We start from the raw sequence: 18,331 nt of genomic DNA on the forward strand, positions 1-18,331 counted from the left end.
TGAGGCTCCATCCCTGGACCTGGACTGGTCTGAACACTGCCCAGCTCAACTCACTCTCTCTCCATCTCAGCCAGACTAACAGCCAATAGTCAGTAGTCAACACACAAATACGAGGATTGGATTCAAGACAAGAACTTAAGTAAATATCACATCAACAAAAAAGCTGTGCTGTTTGCCCGTCGCACTTCACAAGCAAGCAATGCATTGGACACTTACTGCCCTGCTTTCTACCGGCACACATTTAATTGATGTAATTTGTATTCACAAGAAGCTGTGCTGACCTTTTGTGTATAATATGAATAATCAGGATAGGGCATGTAACATGTACTGTATGTATTCTGTTCATATTCTCATGTTTTACAATTTTTCACCCGAAGGCATGCGGATAACTGAGTGTTTATTTTGGACCATCTTGAGTCTCACTCGTGCTGATTTGTTATGCTAATTGACACATACACTCCATTTCTCTCTCTCTCACACACACACACTCACACACAACCGTCAAGTGTGCATGGAAGTGTGGATGCGAGAGAAAAATACAAGTCAGCAATTTTGAGGTGTGAAAATGGGTCTCGCTCCCCAGGATATTCTTATTAAACATCATTAATCTTGCATGATTATGCATCAAAACCACACTCAGGCACACCTAACCACACGCACACACACCTATGTCCACGGTGGCTCTCCGTCAAAGACAAACTCAACAAGTTCACACTGTGTGACTGCCCATGTTATGCTCATCTTTGTCATCCATTTCATTAGACAGGGGGCAGAGAGAGCTATTCTGGGAGAGAACGGTAACTCTTTGTTGGTTGCTCTGCTGAAGAGACGTCTCCAATAGCAACCGAGACCTATGGCTTACCCCCCCTGTGGCGACTAGCTTTAATACTTGTGCTTGTGAGATTGTCCCTGTCCCTCTGAGTTTATTTGCATGGGCTCATCCACCTGTGTGTGCACCCTTTAAGTGGGTACCTGTGTTTTGCATGTGTCTTTGTGTGTGTGTGTGTGTGTGTGTGTGTGTGTGTGTGTGTGTGTGTGTGTGTGTGTGTTTGTGTGTGTGTACAGAAGAAACAGGATGCAATCTATCACTCACGGATCCATAACAGTGGCACACTGCGAGGGATGAACACGTTAGTGTCAGTTGCAGACGGGTGAGATGAGCAGGGGAGAGGAGTGATGTGACTGTTATCGATCCTGCCTGGTAATTACAGCGCGATTTATTACCTGAGACATAAGGGGGGGGGAGGGAGACGGAGGGAGAAGGTATCATATTTAGTTTGGGGTTGTAAGTCAAGTTTTTGGCGAGAGGGAACAAGGTCAGAGGGAGACTGAGATGGATCACTTTACCCCCTCCCTCCCCCTGAGTGCTGCGCGATCTGATAACTGACATCCTCCCCCGTCCTCTTCACTCATTTCTACTTTCTAAATCCTTCTATCAGCATATGATGCTGTGAGCACTCATTTTCAACCCATGCAGGCTCATTCTTAAACACTTCTGTGTGCATTTATCCTCCGTCTGATGTCGCTTTGAAGCACCACTTGGAGTTGAAGTGTTGATATGACATGAAATAGAGGTGCTTTCTGTCACTAACAGAAAGCCTGCAACTTTTTGTGGCTTGTAGACGTGTGGGAGTGTTGGGTTGTTTACTGAGATGTGGGGGAGTTAAGCATGATTTTGTGGGCATGTGTGCGCATTTATGTGTGTTTCTGTTTGTGTGGAGGCTATGTTGTTCCTGAATATATAAAAAAAACGTAGTTCTTGTCGGCCTACCGCATCCTGTCTTTCAATGAGTCACAAAGACTGTTGCGCTTACCAAAACACTCGATACTACGATCATACTTACGTTTCGTTGTTGTTGTAACACCCCAACTAAAAACTGTAACATTTGATTTTTTATTTTCTTACTTTGCTTTCGTTGATTGCCCAAAAGTACTTTGCCTTTGGTAGTGACGATGCCATTGACACCAAAATGATATGGCTCATTTTTTCTATTGGAGCACGGCCTCAAATACATTCACACAAACTGAGACACAGAAAGAAAGAATGAACGCATTAATAACTTTTCAAACTCAACATTTTGTAACGATAGAATAGAGAATAGTTTGGTTCTTTGTTTCGTTATTAAATTCAAAGAGTTCAATAACTAACTTATAACAGTTGGTTAATTGTTATAATGACTGTTATTATAATGGCATTTGTTAGATTTTCATGTGTGAATTGTCCTATAAATTTTCCACTTTCATATAAACTAAATTTAATAGGCCTGCCGTGGGCGTATCTTACTATACTAATGGATCGACTAAATGCAAAGTGTGAAGTTTATGGAACTGCTAAAATAAGAATTGATTTGATATTATTCTTAGCAACGTACAGTTTGGTGGTGTATGTTGCTATGGTAATCCTGCCATTGGTAACCTTCCAGTAATAGATTTATTTGGGTCTTGTTATTCTATACACTGGAGTCTTTGGGCGTGTGTGGGCGTGTACATGTGTGCGTTGTGGCGCATGTCTATCTTTGCTTTATCAATCTGCAAGCGCTGTATTGATTGGTCAGGAGATATTTCCTCTAATATGCATGGGGATGAGGTGTGGGAGGAAAGGGGATGGGGTGGGGGGGGCTTTCACTTAGCTCCAAGCTCTTAGGAGAAGATCCATCTATCAACATTTCCAGGCATGGAGAGGGGAGGGGGGGCAGGTAGGTGGTACACACACAGAGCGAGCAGGAATCATTGAAATAGCAACAGCATCGAGGAGCCAGTACACCTAAGAAAAGCTCGAGCCCGTCGTTGTTTACACTGTGGGAGGCGAAGAGCTGATGCATCTCAGAGAGAGCCGCTAGTTCGAGCAATAGATCTGGCTCTTTGTGGAAACCGCCAGGAGATAAGAGTACCGTTATTAGTGCGAAGGCTCAGGGTCTGGAATGCGTTCAGGCCAAGCATGCAACAATCTGTCGTATGCTTTGTTTTGTTTTTAATTAGGGGCGGTAAAGCGTGACTGTTGCACTGTTGTCTGGATGCCTGACTCATGGGATGATGTGATGCATCGTGATGATAATGCCTTTCCCTGTTTTTACACCCGAGCTCCATTTGCTCTCTTCAGGTCTCGAACGGGACTAACAGAGCCACCATTTAGCTCTCAGCGGGGAGAGAGGAGAGTGGGGAAATCAGTCGCTCCTCCTCTCTTATCTCTCACTTAACAAAAGCCTGTGATGAAGACAACAAGCATTCTCCCGCTATGTCTCTCTTCTGTCTCTCTGCCATTTGTCTCCTACTCTCCTCTGTTCAACTGTCAGAGTGCTAGTTGAACATGGCAGCTCTGACACTTTTCCCGTCTCTAGTCCTTTGTTGGGTGTGCTCATACATTTGTGTGAGTGGCTGAATCCATGCGTATATTGTTGCACAATGAGGCACAAGCTTATGTCTCTGCACTTGCTGGCCAACGTTTGTGCTTTGTCAACTTGCACCTTGGCCTTGGGGTCAGAACAAGCTTTCCGTTAGAGTGACCATGCTTATTGTGCTTATTGCGTGTATGCGTGCATTCTGTTCTTTGGCTTTCTCAGAGGCTCGTTTGTTGGCAATACTGAATGTCTCCGTAATTATCTTTAGGGTTAATTCAAACGTGTGAAAACACTACACACATTGTGGCCTACGATGTAGTCTTTTTACAGCTGTAAAGTTTTCATTTCTGGCTCATTGTCTACAACTGGCACCATTGCAGAATTGGTTCTTTGCTTCAATGTGGAAGAAATGGGTGAACAGCCTCTCTAATAAATACACTTCACCCACTGACACCCATTTACATACAAACAGAATCGCACTCCACTCCAAACCTTCATTATCTACAGGATTCCATTCAGTAGGCCATGATATTCTGCCCTTTATGTTTCATTCAAGCTGTGTTTCTCAACACCAGTGCTTGGTCATTACACTGACCCAGAGCCCCAAATGGGATTTCCAGTGAGATGGTGGTTTCATTCTAAGAACACGATACAAGTATGAAAAAGGGTGTATCGACGCCATATGTTCATCAAGTGCATTATCATGTCTGTAATGTAGCCAATAATCAGACCCCACATCACCGTCAGTGCACCGCTGTGGGTTCATACATTTTCTTTACGCTTTGGACAAGTGCTCTCCCTCTCTCACTATATGCACACACACACACAGACACCCACAAACACACACTAAATAAGCTCTATTGTAAGGCCATTACAATGTGAATGAGGGGCCCACCAGCTCCACTGAGATGAGTGTAAGTAAGTGTGTGTCAGTGCAAATAGGTTAGAGAGATTGATGAACTAGTGCAGAGGGAGAAGGGAACACCTAATCAAGTTAAAAACACGGCGTGATGGACATGCTGCACCGGTGGAATGGCATTCTACAGAAGTGTAGGCTCTATTGGGGCTGCGGGTGAACATCCATGCATGAGCCATGATTGTCTTTGCCCCAAGGCTGATACCATTTCTAATTGTGCGGAAATGCCTTTTGGTTTTTGCACCCGCTATGGTGTAAGTAATTGCCCCCCCTGCCTTCTTCTTACTTTTATCCTTGAATACCACAACTTGTGCATGGAGCGAAGGGGAGAAACCAACCAGACGCGCCATTAACGCGCACCGGTGAGTACCCGCTCGTGACATCCTTCATCCGACAAACACCAACTAACGGGCCGTGAGCTTTTACCGGGGCCAGCGATTGCAGACGCCCGAGAAAACGTCTGTTCGTGTCAATCAAAGCGACCCCCCCTCGCCCAAACCCCCTCCTGTGTGGGTGTCTCTCTCTCTCTCCCACGAACGCCCCTTCTTGTGCAGGCGCTCTTAAAGCAGAGCTTTTACGCGGCGGTAGTCAGTCGTTGACGGGCTGGCTGACGTCCGCGCTCCTCCAAACCACACCGCGCCGCGCCGCCTGATCTCCACCAGAAAGAGCCCGAGATTGGGTTGAAGTGAACAGAGTGAGAGGAGAAGACAGCGGGGGAGAGGGGAGGGGGAGACAAGAGAAAGAGAAGAATGGTGACGGGTGGAGGGGGGAGCCGATCATTCCGGCTGCCCGCATCCGCTGCTCTAGTGGAGGGCAGAGGGTGAGGGAGAGCGAGAGAGAGACAGGGGGGGCAGGGGGGGAGGGGGAGAGGAGATGGAACACTCGCTTGAGCATCCAAAACACACGGGAGCGGTTCGCCACCGAGACCGGAGCACCGGACCCACCCGAAGCAGCGGCGCGCTCCCCGTCCTCCCTTGACGCCTCTCCGCCGCGCGTCGGCGCCCTGCCTCGGCCAGAGGTAAGTCGGCTGCACGGTGCTCCTCGTGAGACGTTAACTTCTGGGCAATAAGCGGGATGTGAAACTCTCTGGAATAATATCTGCCGTTTGTTTGGGTTATTCTTTCAGCGTGCCAATTGAGCCCGGGCTTTTTTTTTTATTCTACGGGTTGATTTCTTTTTCATTTGATTTTTAACGCCACAAACACAATAGTAAAATGGATTGATTAACATGATTGTGTTTTTTTTCTTCTACTAATTTACTAACTAATGCATATTTTTTTACATGGCTTTTCACGATTAAAGTTCTAAATAACATTACACATCACATATTATTATTATGACCTGAACACTGTAGTACAAAAACACCATTGCTTTTTAAGTTGAGTACATTTCTTTAACAATTTAAATTTTGATTTTTCCCATAAGACAATTAACAGAATGCCCCAAAACAAATAGTAGGATTCAGCTTTTAGTCATATACCATGATTGACTTGATTGCAGTTTTTGTAATTTTGGATTTAAAATGCCAAGGGGAGAACTTCCATATGAACTCTTGTGTGTTGATCCGATTCCAGCGCCCTCCTGTGGGTTCTAACAGTGACACACACGCAGGAACAAGTTAACACTCACCTGTAGTTTAGACATACATAAAGCAAGAATACGTGAGTGAATGCTCTTTTTCTTGGTGGACTCCAAAAGACAATTTCCTCCTCACGTTAAAAAACCCACAACACCAGAGAACCAATTAGTCACTCAAGTAACAATTTAAGTTATCAAGCTATAGCATATAGCAATATAGCAAGTTGTCTAACAAAACAATCTCTACTGTGTTTTCTATTAAGGCAAACACAAAGAGGTCTTTTTGTGTCATATTTAAGGAACATCTCTGTTCTTTCTCTTCAGCCTTCTCTTTGCATTTATTATCCAAAGGCAAGGAACAAGGAGAGAAGGATGCAGCACGTGAGGGAAGACTATTGATATTCAAACAGACAGAAGGAGAGACAGAGGGGGTGTAGACAGATAGAGAGGGGAAGAGGGAAGCGAAGAGGGAAAAGAGAGAGAAAGAGATGCTGTGGGATCTTTTCTTCTCCGTGGCTCGGGGCACATACATTAAGATGCTAATCCTGGTCTTTTTTGTCTCTTTCTATAATTCATTGCATTTTGTTCCTCTTTTTTTTTTTTACGTCTCTCTTATTCGTGCACTCTTCTCTTGCTCTCCATTTCCTCTGTACTGTCATGCGCTCCCCCCAGATTAGTGCTCCTGGCAAAATGATTCCAACTCCAATTTAGTGGCATTTCAGATGATTAGGTTCAGAAATAAGACAGAAGTGTGCAGAGTTTTACGCAATTATAGGAATTCTCTGTAGAGCTGTGTGGGACTGATTGGTTGAGCTCCCATCCACCTCCCCAAACTACCACATTAACACACAACCAGCTGTTGTTTATTTGTGAGGATTGACTTTAGTCTTAGCTTTTAAATGTGATCTCATTTTGTGTGTGTGTGTGTGTGCACCAGAGGTTGTATAAGCCCTAAGGATACAAGTTGTTGTTCAATCAGCTCTGTAGTTACCAGCTGTGCCCTGACATTCCCTATAGTGGCACAACCGAGGTACACGCGCACCCACGAGCACATTCACAGAGGACTACTGCACACTATTCCACCTTTTACCAACAAATCCACCTTCTTTTCTCTATGTACCCGTTCTCTGCAGGCATTAATCTTAACGCCCTCCGTCTCCGCTGGTGATTCCTGCGCGAGGATCGGAAGGAGACTCTATTTCCTCAATAAAGACCTTTGTTCCCCAACATCCGCCGCAGCTCCCTTCCCCACCTGCCATGGTGACATGACACACCCCTGAGTGGCTTTGCTCCTTTCTCGCACACAAAGACCATCTCCTGGGTTCCTCGGACCCCTGAACTCTTGGCTCCAGCAGACAAAAAAAATCTCCCCCTTCCCACGTCCCAACACCTCCCCCTCTTCGCGATGACGGTGGCCGTGCGATTCCGTCGCCACTTGCGCAGGCTCCTGCTCCTGCTAGCCTCCTGCTGCCTCCTCTCCCTCCTCCTCTCTGCCTACTTCCTGTTCACAAACTCCTCCCCTTCCATGCAGCTTGGACAATCCCCCGAACCCGCCTGCTCCCAGCCGCTGTCGCCCTACCATCAACTTCCGTACCCATACCCCCCCAACCCTCCTCACACGCATATCCACACGGACCCAGTAGTGCTGGTGCTCGTTGAGTCCCAGTACTCCCAGTTGGGTCAGGACATTGTGGCTATATTGGAGTCAGCGCACTTCCAGTTCCGCATGGAGATCGCCTCGGGGAAGGGCGACCTTCCGCCGCTGACAGAGAAAGGTCGTGGCCGATATTCCCTCATCATTTATGAAAATCTATTAAAGTACGCACATGCGGACACGTGGAACAGACAGCTGTTGCATCAATACTGTACTGAGTACAGAGTGGGCATCATCGGTTTCTACCGCTCCACCGAAAACTCACCGCCTTTCCTCAAACTCAGAGGCCTCCCCGTGGTCCTTCGTACCAACCAGGCACTTTGGGACTGCTGTGTGGTGTCTAGCTCACCTCTGCTCCACCTGACCAAGCCCGGCACAGATCGGGGGGCTCTACCGGGGGCTGACTGGACCTCATTTTCCTCTAATCACTCCACCTACCAGGCTGTGCTGCATGCACGGGCCAAGGAGGGAGCCGGGGCAGGTAGCGGCGATAACCCGGGGCCGGGCTTCAGCATAGGCCTCCAAGCCACGGTGGTGCAGGACATGGGACTGTACGATGGGGTGAGGCGAGTTCTGTTTGGCCAGGGACTTGGCTACTGGCTCCATCGACTCATCCTGGTGGATGCCATCTCCTACCTCACAGACAGGAAGCTTGCCTTGGGTCTGGACCGGCACATACTGGTGGATATAGACGACATTTTCGTGGGAAAGGAAGGAACACGGATGAATAACAAGGATGTGAAGGTATTGAGGGTGATGATGGGTGTGCGATAATGTGCGTTGGAGCAAGACAGAGTGGAATTTTGAGAAATAATGTGTGGTTAGTGATGTTGGATTATATTTTTCACTCTGCTATCAACTTCTAACAACAATAATTGATAGCAGCATAGCGGTAAAAATAAGTGATTTTCAATTATTGCTGTGTAAGTCTGCAGATAAATACCTTCTTGACACTGGTATGCCAACAAGGTACTTGGTAAAGCTTGTGTGTGTGTGTTTGTGTGTGTGTGTCTAATGTCTGTGCTTGTTGTGTGTTGGGGTACAGCAAGAGCCTATTTATCTCAAATGGAGGTTTAGCCAGAAGTAAAGAGGCCATTTAAGGGAACAAAGACACTGAGTGAGAGAGAGAAAGTGAGGCAGTGAATGAGCCAGTGAAAAGATGAATGGCACTTATTCCTCTTTTCCCACGTTCCTCCTCTTAGAGAAACTAAAGGAGAGTCAGCCATGCAGCCCGCCTCTCAAGACAGCTATTGTTTCAACACACACGCTTGCATGAGCAAACACACACACACACACACACACATTCACAGACAAATACACTCGACGTGCGCCTCTGCAAATAGTTTAAATTTACATCCGTTCACATGCATTTATACCGTAATATTGGTATGAATTGAAAAATAGAATTTATTTCAAAATAGGAGCATAGAAACTTCACGTTTGCCGTGTGGATTAAACACAATTCTTGCAAAGGGAGTTTTTTCTTTGATCTTTGCCAGTCAAGAGAGCAAAAAATGTGTTTGGTGGGTTTCCATGTGTGGGAGTTAGTGTGCGTGTGGGACAGGTGAGATTCATGCTGCTCGTCACCGACGTGCATTAGCTAATCCTGTCCGCCCAATATACATGATAGGTATCTGTGCATGTGTGTGTGTGCACAAGTGTTTTTTAAATCACTACTTTAGATTAGAATGTCACTCCCGATCAACGGCTGACACCTGTCCAGTCAGCCGTTGAAAGAAAAAAAAAAAAGAAAAAGACTAGCCACCTGTCCTTGGCAGAAAGTAAGGGGAAAGATGAGAGGGATGGGGAGGCTGAGAAAAACCGGGCGAGAGGGGCTGCGGGTGGTGAGGTGGAGAGGAATTCCACCTTTGAATATAAAAAAGATGCTGGAATCCAGAAAGGATCAAATAATGCATATTCACATACACGCTCTCACACACACACACACACACACACACAAGCACAAAGTGCGCACACACGCATTCACAAAATGAGCACACAAGTGCTCTCGAGTTGGAGTTTTCATTTTAAGTCTGCCTGACTCTTCAGCTTTGTAGCATAAATATACATGAGGATGTAGCAGTGCCTTAACAGAAGGACAGGGAGATGGGGAAGGAAGGAGATGAGAGAGAGAGAGAGAGAGAGGGAGAGAGAGAGGCATATAAAAAGAGACAGTGATGTCATTCAGTCGCACTCCTTCCACATTCTGTCTTTCTCGTGTCTTTGCAATCACGGCTAGAAAAGACTGGTGGGATAAAAGGAGGTGGGGGAAGGTGGAGTGTGGCAACTAGGAAAGAGCTACCAGATAATTTCAGAAAAACAAAATGCTGAGGAGAAATGGGGGCGCAGAGAAAGGGAGCTGAATATGGTGAACTGTGGAACCCCCCCAGGTAGACTTTTTTTACGGATTATTTACAGTGTCAAGTGCGTAAATCTTGCAGGTTCATAATTATTCGCCTCAGCTAATTCATCTCACTTTCGGCTAAATGTATTTCATTTACTCTCGGGGCAGGGATTGTTTGATCAGGAAATCCTGCTGGTAAGTGTCAAGTATACACCTAGCTTTTGGTGAAGGTGACATCTAAAAAGAAATTCATTATTGTATTAAAAATGATTAATGCATGTGGATTGCAGGGAAATTATATAATCATGAAAGCAAGACGTTTGCATCAGGTCAAATACATTAAATCATTTTTAGGTTCAATTTGGATCAAACCAGGCTGACTGATGGCCACGATAACATCCTTTTTCTGATTTCATCCTTACTTTATCAAGACATCTAATAACATACTCAATATTTCAACACTTTCTAAAATGATTATGTATGAGGCAAACAATTGTTTTAAGACATCACAAACATATTGTGAATTATTAGGAATGACACAAATTATGTGAAGATGCAAATCCTCTCTCATGCTTCTAAAAAAATAGCTTATGTCTTACACTGGAGTGAAGTGTGCAACAGGATGTGTCATTGACCAATTAGTAGGACATGGCGTTTGCAGTGCCAATGTTAGAAATCCTCTCTTAACTCTGTAAAGCCAACATTCAATCTCTTGTCTCTCCTGGAGTGAGACAGGAGAGACGGCAAGAGAGAAAGAGGCCAATTAAAATGCCCCCCCTCCTTCTCTCTGCACTCTTCATTAGTCTCACCCCACGAGTTCATCTGGTGACAAACAATACCTACACCTCCTCCTGTCTGCACTCACACACACACGCGCACTCACACACACACACACAGCTGTATTCCATCTATTAAAACGATTCACAGTGAGCCACCTCACGGTTGACGTGCCTCAAAATGAGGGATGATGCCATTTGCGCGTACCGGTGCTTCTGTTTTTCTAAATTCGTGTCTGCAGGTTTGCCCCTCCCCTTTGATTCTGAATGGTCATGAGGGAGGCGTCCAGTCCTCGTCTTCAGATCCCTCTTTATCTCCTACTCCAATCACCTTCCTCGCCTCCTCCTCCTCCTCCTCTGCCCGAGTCATTGATCACCATCTCCGGACGATTTGTACTCCTCCCTATAAGCCTCCCTTTCGACTCGGTCTCAGTCTCTCCCTTCACAAGTGGCGCCGCGGCGTGCGTCATGTACAGGTGTCGTGTCAGCTGAGGGGACACACACGTGTGTGAGCACACATACTGTACATGAAGCCGGGACACACACCATCTTGGGCTACATTGACTTGAAAATGCAATTCATTGACTATTTGCATGCATCTAAAGAGGGTAGTTGCACAGTCACCTTATCTTCAGAACAGATTCAGAACTGCTGCGCTTTCATTACTTTATTTGATTTTGTGATTCAAATAATTACTATTTTCACGTGGCCTTATAATCAATGAAGTTCCGTTTTGCCTTAAGACCGAATACCTGTTTTAGCTTTTTATCCAGCTCTGAGGTTTTTATTTGACATTTTATTGCCACGGGCTCAGAAATTTAAGAGAACGAGGAGAACGTGTAATGAGTTTGGGATGTTTGAACAGTTTCTTTGCTCTTCGTAAGGTTAAAGCTTTTTTAACACTTTGGTCTGGCAATGAAACATGGCGTAAAACTGAAAAGAAAACAAAATGGGCAATATTCAGACTTCAATGAATGTTTTTGGCACAACGGTTTATGATTTATTGTGCAGTCCTAGTTAGAATTAATCTTTAGCCTAATTAAGTATGATGCCACTTGAGTCAGCGGAACTGAGCTCATTCCATATCCGACTATTACTTTGCCAAGTAATTAATAAAAGAGAATCCTTGGAGAAGAGATGTAAACGACTGGAAGCAGTCAAGGAAATGGGAGAAAATAGAGACTTAGATTTTTGTTACATGAGGCACACACATATATTACATTCTTTTGTCAGGCAGTATCATTCATTTAATACCTGACAAAGATTGGCACCCTTGTGAGGGATCTTAGGTAGTAAGTCTTAGCGGCATTTAAAGTGACACAGTTGCAGGTGGGAAAGGAGAGTAAGGGAGATGACATAAAAGATGTAACAGAATATTGCTTCCAGCATGATGCGTCCTGACATCTGCTCTCACCCCCCCACCCCCCAGCCCCCTCCCCTCTGATCTGGAATTGTAAAATAAATTTGATCACAGTCAGGTTTTAGTTCCACTGTTGGAAAGAAAAAAAAACATGAAATACAGAAAATTACTTAGTTCTGCCATTGTGATAATCTAAAGTAAGCATCTCAATGAAAAAAAATCTGCTTCATCACTGCTCTCGATTTTATTCAAACGAACCGTGAGAATGTGGCAGTGGGCCACGCATCTTCCTCCAAAAACTGAGGCAGGTTTTGCGGTCACAGCAATCACTGAAACTCAACGTCCTTGAGGGTCTGCCAAGTAGAATTTAGTGTAAGCAAAGCGATGCCAAAGCAATCACAAGTACCTCGGATCTAAATGCAAGGGAGTAGATGATTTTGTTGAATTCTCAAATGTGAAAAGCTACACTGACTTAAATCTGACAAGCGACGCTAAAAGTGAGACAGAGAGGGGAAGAGTACGCGAAAGGAAGACGCATTAACTGGTAAAGTAGTCTCTCTCTTCATCAAATAGAGATGCCTGACCCAGTTAAATTTGCTGGTCTGGTGTTCACATTACATGCACGGATACACACAAACACTGCGCTCATATAGATGCACCAAGAACTCTGACCTGCTTTTTGCACAAAATTACACCCCTTCGTTTTCTTGTTTCTCCTTTTATCACGCCTTCAAATCTGTGAGCATAAGATCCCACTCACAAACATTTTTAATTACTTAGGGTTTTTGTTTTTTTTAAGATCTCCCAGCCAGGGTTCAGGTTGTGAAAAGAGAAGAAACGGTGCAAATGGGAGCATGACAAAATGGGGATATGCTGGAGAGGTAGCTGGTGCAAAGGGTTTGTGCAAGGCTGTGAATGCCATCTGTCCAGATGCCTGTCTCCCATCTGTTTGAACCCCAACATCTAGCTGGCACATCTTCTAGTGCTTACCACGCACATGCACGAACACAAAAACACACACACACACACACACACACACACGGAATCAAACTGGCATTAGTTCTGACACTTTAGGAGTGTTAGGCAGCTGTGCGATTGGGCACAGAAATGAGGGCTATCGCTAACCGCTAATCCATGTGTGTGTTTTCCTTCATCGCCAGGATTGTCAAAGTCTCTCACGGGCTACTCCTCCCAACTCCTGCCAATCTAAATCCTTTCTTCCTCATAAAGTATGTCTTTAAACAACAACGTCCATCTTCGAGCTCAGCATCCAGTGGACAGATTGGTTCCATTTTGCTCAAATTCTTTCATTTTCCCCTGAGCTGCTGCCGTCACCCTCTTGACACTTTGACTTCATTGTCGTTCAGAGCCAGAGGTGTGGTTTCGTCGTACACTGTGCGAGTGATTTGGTCCATGAGGTGCACTTCTGTTTACTGCTGGGCCTAGTTTGTAGCAATTCTGCCTCCTTATGATGGTCAATAGTAGCAATCCCATTGCTCTCTATTCCTGAATGTACGGTTTTATAGAGCAACACTCAGGACAGGCAGGGAACTACCACAACTACTAACTAAGTTTTTTCTATTTATTGTTGACTCCGGTGTGGTTACGGTATCCTGATATTTGGGCTGTGATGGATTGACATTGCAGTTTAAAACCTCTGGATAGAACACACGCATGATGAGTTGCCAAAATGAGTTGTTGTTCAATTCACAAAAGCCCTTGAGCAGCCGGTATGCTTCCACAGAGACGCTCCTCAGATGCTCCAAAAATCACATGTGTGGGAAATCTCTCTTTGCTGTTATATATTCTTAAACAAAACTTTTAAGTATCTTTTAAATCTTCTTCGTAGTGACCTGAAACCTGCAGATGAGGGCTGATCCATCTCTGTGAGCAATTTGTTGCCTGTAAAAGTTTCATAATCCATGTTACAGTTTGGTGTTTTGAAAACTTTCCTTGTTTGAGGCCGCGTTGAGTTTTTAGAAAATACTGCTGAACAACAACTTCCTTGATACCAGAACTGGCTAAATTGGGAATTAACCCTTTGTTAAAAGTTTGCTTTTTGTTTTGCTGGATTTTCTCACAACGACATTAACTGCAGGAATGAAATATAGCTTTTCCAAGAAAGAAATAAAGGTAGCAAAATGTTCACCGTGACCGCACAAGGTTTAAAATCAGGGTGAAAACCATTGGTCATTTACACAGCTGTTCTGTCTTCTGCTGTGGATGTAAGGGAGCAGAATACAAATGAGACGTTTATACTTATACGCTGCGCGCTTGGACACACACCGACGGCGAGTCCCACAGATACCAGCACGCGTTAATAATGCATTTGGACGACCGAGTGCTTCTGGGAGGGTATATTGAGTTACGATGCCAAGCATTCGGCTACAAACTTAATTTAATTCACACGTCTTTGCATTTTTGTGTGCGTGTTTGTGTGTGTTTGTGGATAAGATTTAGAGGGTGTCACAACAGAGGAAACAGGGGATCAGATTAGTGATCTGTGCACATCTGTCAGCATGCAGCCTTCTCCAACACCATTAGATTAAAGCTAATGAAGACACTGTGTGCATGTGTTTGTATATGTGTTAGTTTGGGACACACTCACACACACACACACACAGAGGAGAAGAGGAGCTGAAAGGAGACACAGAGACACTGCCTGGAACCAATTCCTCGCTCTGACATCAGCTGCTCAGGTCTCTTAATTCAGGCCGTGTTCCTGGGGATCGATTAAAAGCAGCATGACAAAGATTGGTAATAGAGATGTGGCACGTAGCCCAACAGAAAGACCGAGCAGACCGAAGTACACAGAGAATCTTAATAGTTTCATTAATAAACCAAATATTTGGGAAGGGGAGCAGCGAGAAGTGCAACGATTGCAAGAAGACGAGGTGGGAGAGTGCAGGAGAAAGAGGGGAGGGGAGGGGAGGGGAGGGCGCCACAGAAAGGGAGAGGGATCTTTCCTCCATGCCGCTCCAGCCTTCCTTTCAAATTAGAACAGCCCCGTCTCCTGAGAATGTGACATTTTCACGGCGCAGGCGAGAGAGAGATGGAGTTCAGAGAAGGGTGGGTGGAAGACAAATGGTGATGGGGGGGGCTACTGCAGGTTTGGAGAAGCGGAGGGATGGAAGAATAGAGGGAGAATCCGAAAAGAGGCAGTATGAGAGGAGTGGGAAAGGGGGGGTGCGTGGTGCAGGGTTTTTCTTGGTAGTGTTTGGGATGGATGGAGAGAAGGATGTGAGGGGACGAGTGTGAGCGGGGGTTATTAGTCCGCCCTCCAGAGGCTACTAATGCACTGACCTTCATTAACTCGCATTACTGCCGGTGTGTGTGAATGCTCAACTGTCTTTAGTTAACACTCATTACAGAGTCTTTGTTTAAAGGCCAGTAAACTAATGAAGTCATTAAATGAATGGAGAAATTCTTGATTCGAGTATTGAAACCGGAGACTTAGGTGACTTTGAGGACAGGCACGACCTTTGGAAGTACACATAAAGCGGCACGCACAAAAAAACAAAACACAGTAAGTTGGTGTACACCATTAGCCGGGATCTATGTACCTGAAATACTGTTGTCCATTGTGTTGCATGTGATTCTCTCACTACTATCCATCTCATGTGTATATGCATTCATCTGTTCATCTCCGTCTGTCGGTCTGCAGGCTCTTCTTGATACTCAGAAACAGCTGCGTTCTCAGATCTCCAACTTTACCTTCAACCTGGGCTTCTCGGGGAAGTTCTACCACACAGGTGTGTTTCTCTTTTTTGCTTTTCCATACAGACATACACACCAGTACCAGGCGTACTAACTATAACAAATACAAAGATAATGGCTGCAAAATGTCGTCCCAAAAAGTATTTTTTTTCAAAAGGCTGATTTTTAGCATTATATATTACTTAAATATATTAATTACTTAATTTGTGTGGGTTTTTTATACGTATGGCTGCTCTGTTGAGCGGTTAAATGGTTTGCCTTTGTTAAGAGTTATCCATGTGGTTTTAATCAAAGAACTATTTTTATGTATAGCTCATTTATTAGTTGTATGTAAAAAGCTTGACGTACTCGGTTTAAAAATTAAATATGAGGATACTTTTAAAAATTGCATTGCACGTAGCACAATCCATGAAACAAGATGACAAGATCATGTTATATCCTTTTGACATCAGACATTTGACCAAAGCGGCCTGACAGCAAGATTAAGTCCAACCAACTGCCCCATTGGACTAAAGGTTAATGCTGACGACAAATTTCTCAAACAAAGCAGTCGCCATCGGTTGTTTCTAATCCTCTCTGAAGCTCTTTGTTTTACCACAAACATATAAACCAATCAATATCTGTGTCAATATTTGTAACATGAAAAGTTATTCCAGGAAATGTTAACACATTTTTTTAGGTTATGTATCGATCAAAAATAAATGTTTTGTCAAGCAGAAATTATTTAATTTAGGTATGAACTTAAGGTATGTTGCAATCGTTTACACTAACAAAAATGTAGTTTATGAAAATACATGAAGATTGCTACACAGAGTTATTGATAGAACTACAAAAAATCTAATGCCAAATAGAATATATTGCTTTCAAATCTACTATTCATGTTGCATGGTATCAGATTCTTACCTTATTTAGCACCACAACCTTAAAATACCTCAGAGACAATTTGTGTGGGGCAACAATTTTAATATGTTATATATACTTGATGCATGGAAGGTACTTTGACTGCTTGTCCTTTTGTCCTTCTGTGTGTCTGTTTGTTTGTCTGTGTGTGTGTGGGGGGGGTTTGTGTGTGTATGCAGGCACGGTGGAGGAGGATGAGGGAGATGATTTACTATTGAAGTATGTGGACGAGTTCTGGTGGTTCCCCCACATGTGGAGCCACATGCAGCCTCACCTCTTCCACAACGAGTCCTCACTGCTGGAGCAGATGGTCCTCAACAAGGAGTTTGCTCTGGTGAGACGGATCCACGCACACAAACGCATGTGCATGCGCACAAGCACACACGTTTCTCGCAGCTGTTTATTTGGTACACGGACCCATCGTACTTCTTGTGTGTCCTTCTAATCGTTCCGGATTCCCATGATTGCATTTTCTTCAAGGACGTCTGTTGCTGTTAGTAATTGTTTTGTTTTTTGCTGCGGCAGATTGCAGCAGTGATTTTCACAGGTCAAAGCGCTGCAACTGTTCTAAAACATAGAATGCACTTTTTGGTACATAAACTACATTATTAACAGGGAATCTAAATTATTTCCGCTTTGTTAACGTTAATATGTTACTCTTTTGTTACACCACAGGACTTAGACAACAGTTTAAAATTGCCGATAATGTAGGAAATTAAGAATATTGACAGTACTTCTTTTGTTTTCTGTTTCTGTACAAACATGTATACATAGATATTAATATATCTATGTCTATAAATATATAGACATATATATATATATATATGTCTTTACGTTAATCAGTAAAAGGATTACTGTAGAACAACTTTCCTACAGAACATATTTTACCATGAACATATTTTCTAATATTTTGAAAATAAATGTGTTCATAAAGTGTGATCCCTCACCTCTATTACACACACACACACACACATGCTCCACTCATCCCCTGACCGCTGATGCTTAGCTTTGACAGTGTGTGTAGGTGTGTGTCAGAGCGAAGGACAACACCATCAGTCTGCGAGATGCACCAAGCAGCCATCCGCCCTCACTCTCCCACACATACACATGCTCACACAAACTATTTTGAACATGAAGGCCAGCGTCGTAACAAACACAAACCAACGTGCTTTTTCTACAAGGTCAGACTGCTGGTCTCTGTGTTTATGTCCCGCCGGGTCCTTTGTCAAGAGTTGTAAATGCGCTATAACTTCTGTTTATGTATATAACCCTCACACAGCTGTCCCTGCGTATAACGTTATATCCTTTTCCAGGAGCACAGCATCCCAGTGGACATGGGCTACGCCGTGGCCCCTCACCACTCAGGTGTCTACCCTGTTCACCTTCAGCTCTACAAGGCTTGGAGACACGTGTGGAACATCCAAGTGACCAGCACGGAAGAGTACCCCCATCTCAAACCGGCACGCTACCGCAAGGGTTTCATCCACAACAGCATCATGGTGAGCAGGCAGCGTTGTTAATCACATGGCTGCAAAAAGCCTCCCTGGAGGCTGCACCGCCATTGCGGCGAGCACACGCACGCTTCTCCAAAATGCACTCATGACCATTCATAGCAGCCCTTTGATCGGGTGACTTTTGCAGAAACGTAAAAATAGATGGGCAGTTATCATTTGAAAGTAATGATATTTATCTTTACTATTTAGTTGTTTTGAATATTCTGCACTTTTCTTTTCTGCTGTAGAGCTAAA

At 44.3% G+C, this 18,331-nt stretch overlaps 1 protein-coding gene across 4 annotated transcripts in view; it reads left to right on the forward strand.

The window, feature by feature from the left end:
* Positions 1-4,843: 4,843 nt before the first annotated feature.
* ndst3 (N-deacetylase/N-sulfotransferase (heparan glucosaminyl) 3) overlaps positions 4,844-18,331 on the forward strand; it is a 34,388-nt gene continuing 20,900 nt past the window's right edge. For all 4 annotated transcript variants that reach the window (XM_040186048.2, XM_040186047.2, XM_078109015.1 and 1 more), the window contains exons 1-5: positions 4,844-5,272; positions 6,966-8,230; positions 15,631-15,718; positions 16,763-16,917; positions 17,897-18,082. In XM_040186048.2, coding sequence (XP_040041982.2) covers positions 7,238-8,230; positions 15,631-15,718; positions 16,763-16,917; positions 17,897-18,082 — 1,422 coding nt within the window. In that variant the 5' untranslated portion in view covers positions 4,844-5,272; positions 6,966-7,237. The remainder of the gene's footprint in view (positions 5,273-6,965; positions 8,231-15,630; positions 15,719-16,762; positions 16,918-17,896; positions 18,083-18,331) is intronic.

This window comes from Gasterosteus aculeatus, chromosome 9 (assembly GCF_964276395.1).
Source record: "Gasterosteus aculeatus chromosome 9, fGasAcu3.hap1.1, whole genome shotgun sequence".
NCBI classification, from domain to species: Eukaryota; Metazoa; Chordata; class Actinopteri; order Perciformes; family Gasterosteidae; genus Gasterosteus; species Gasterosteus aculeatus.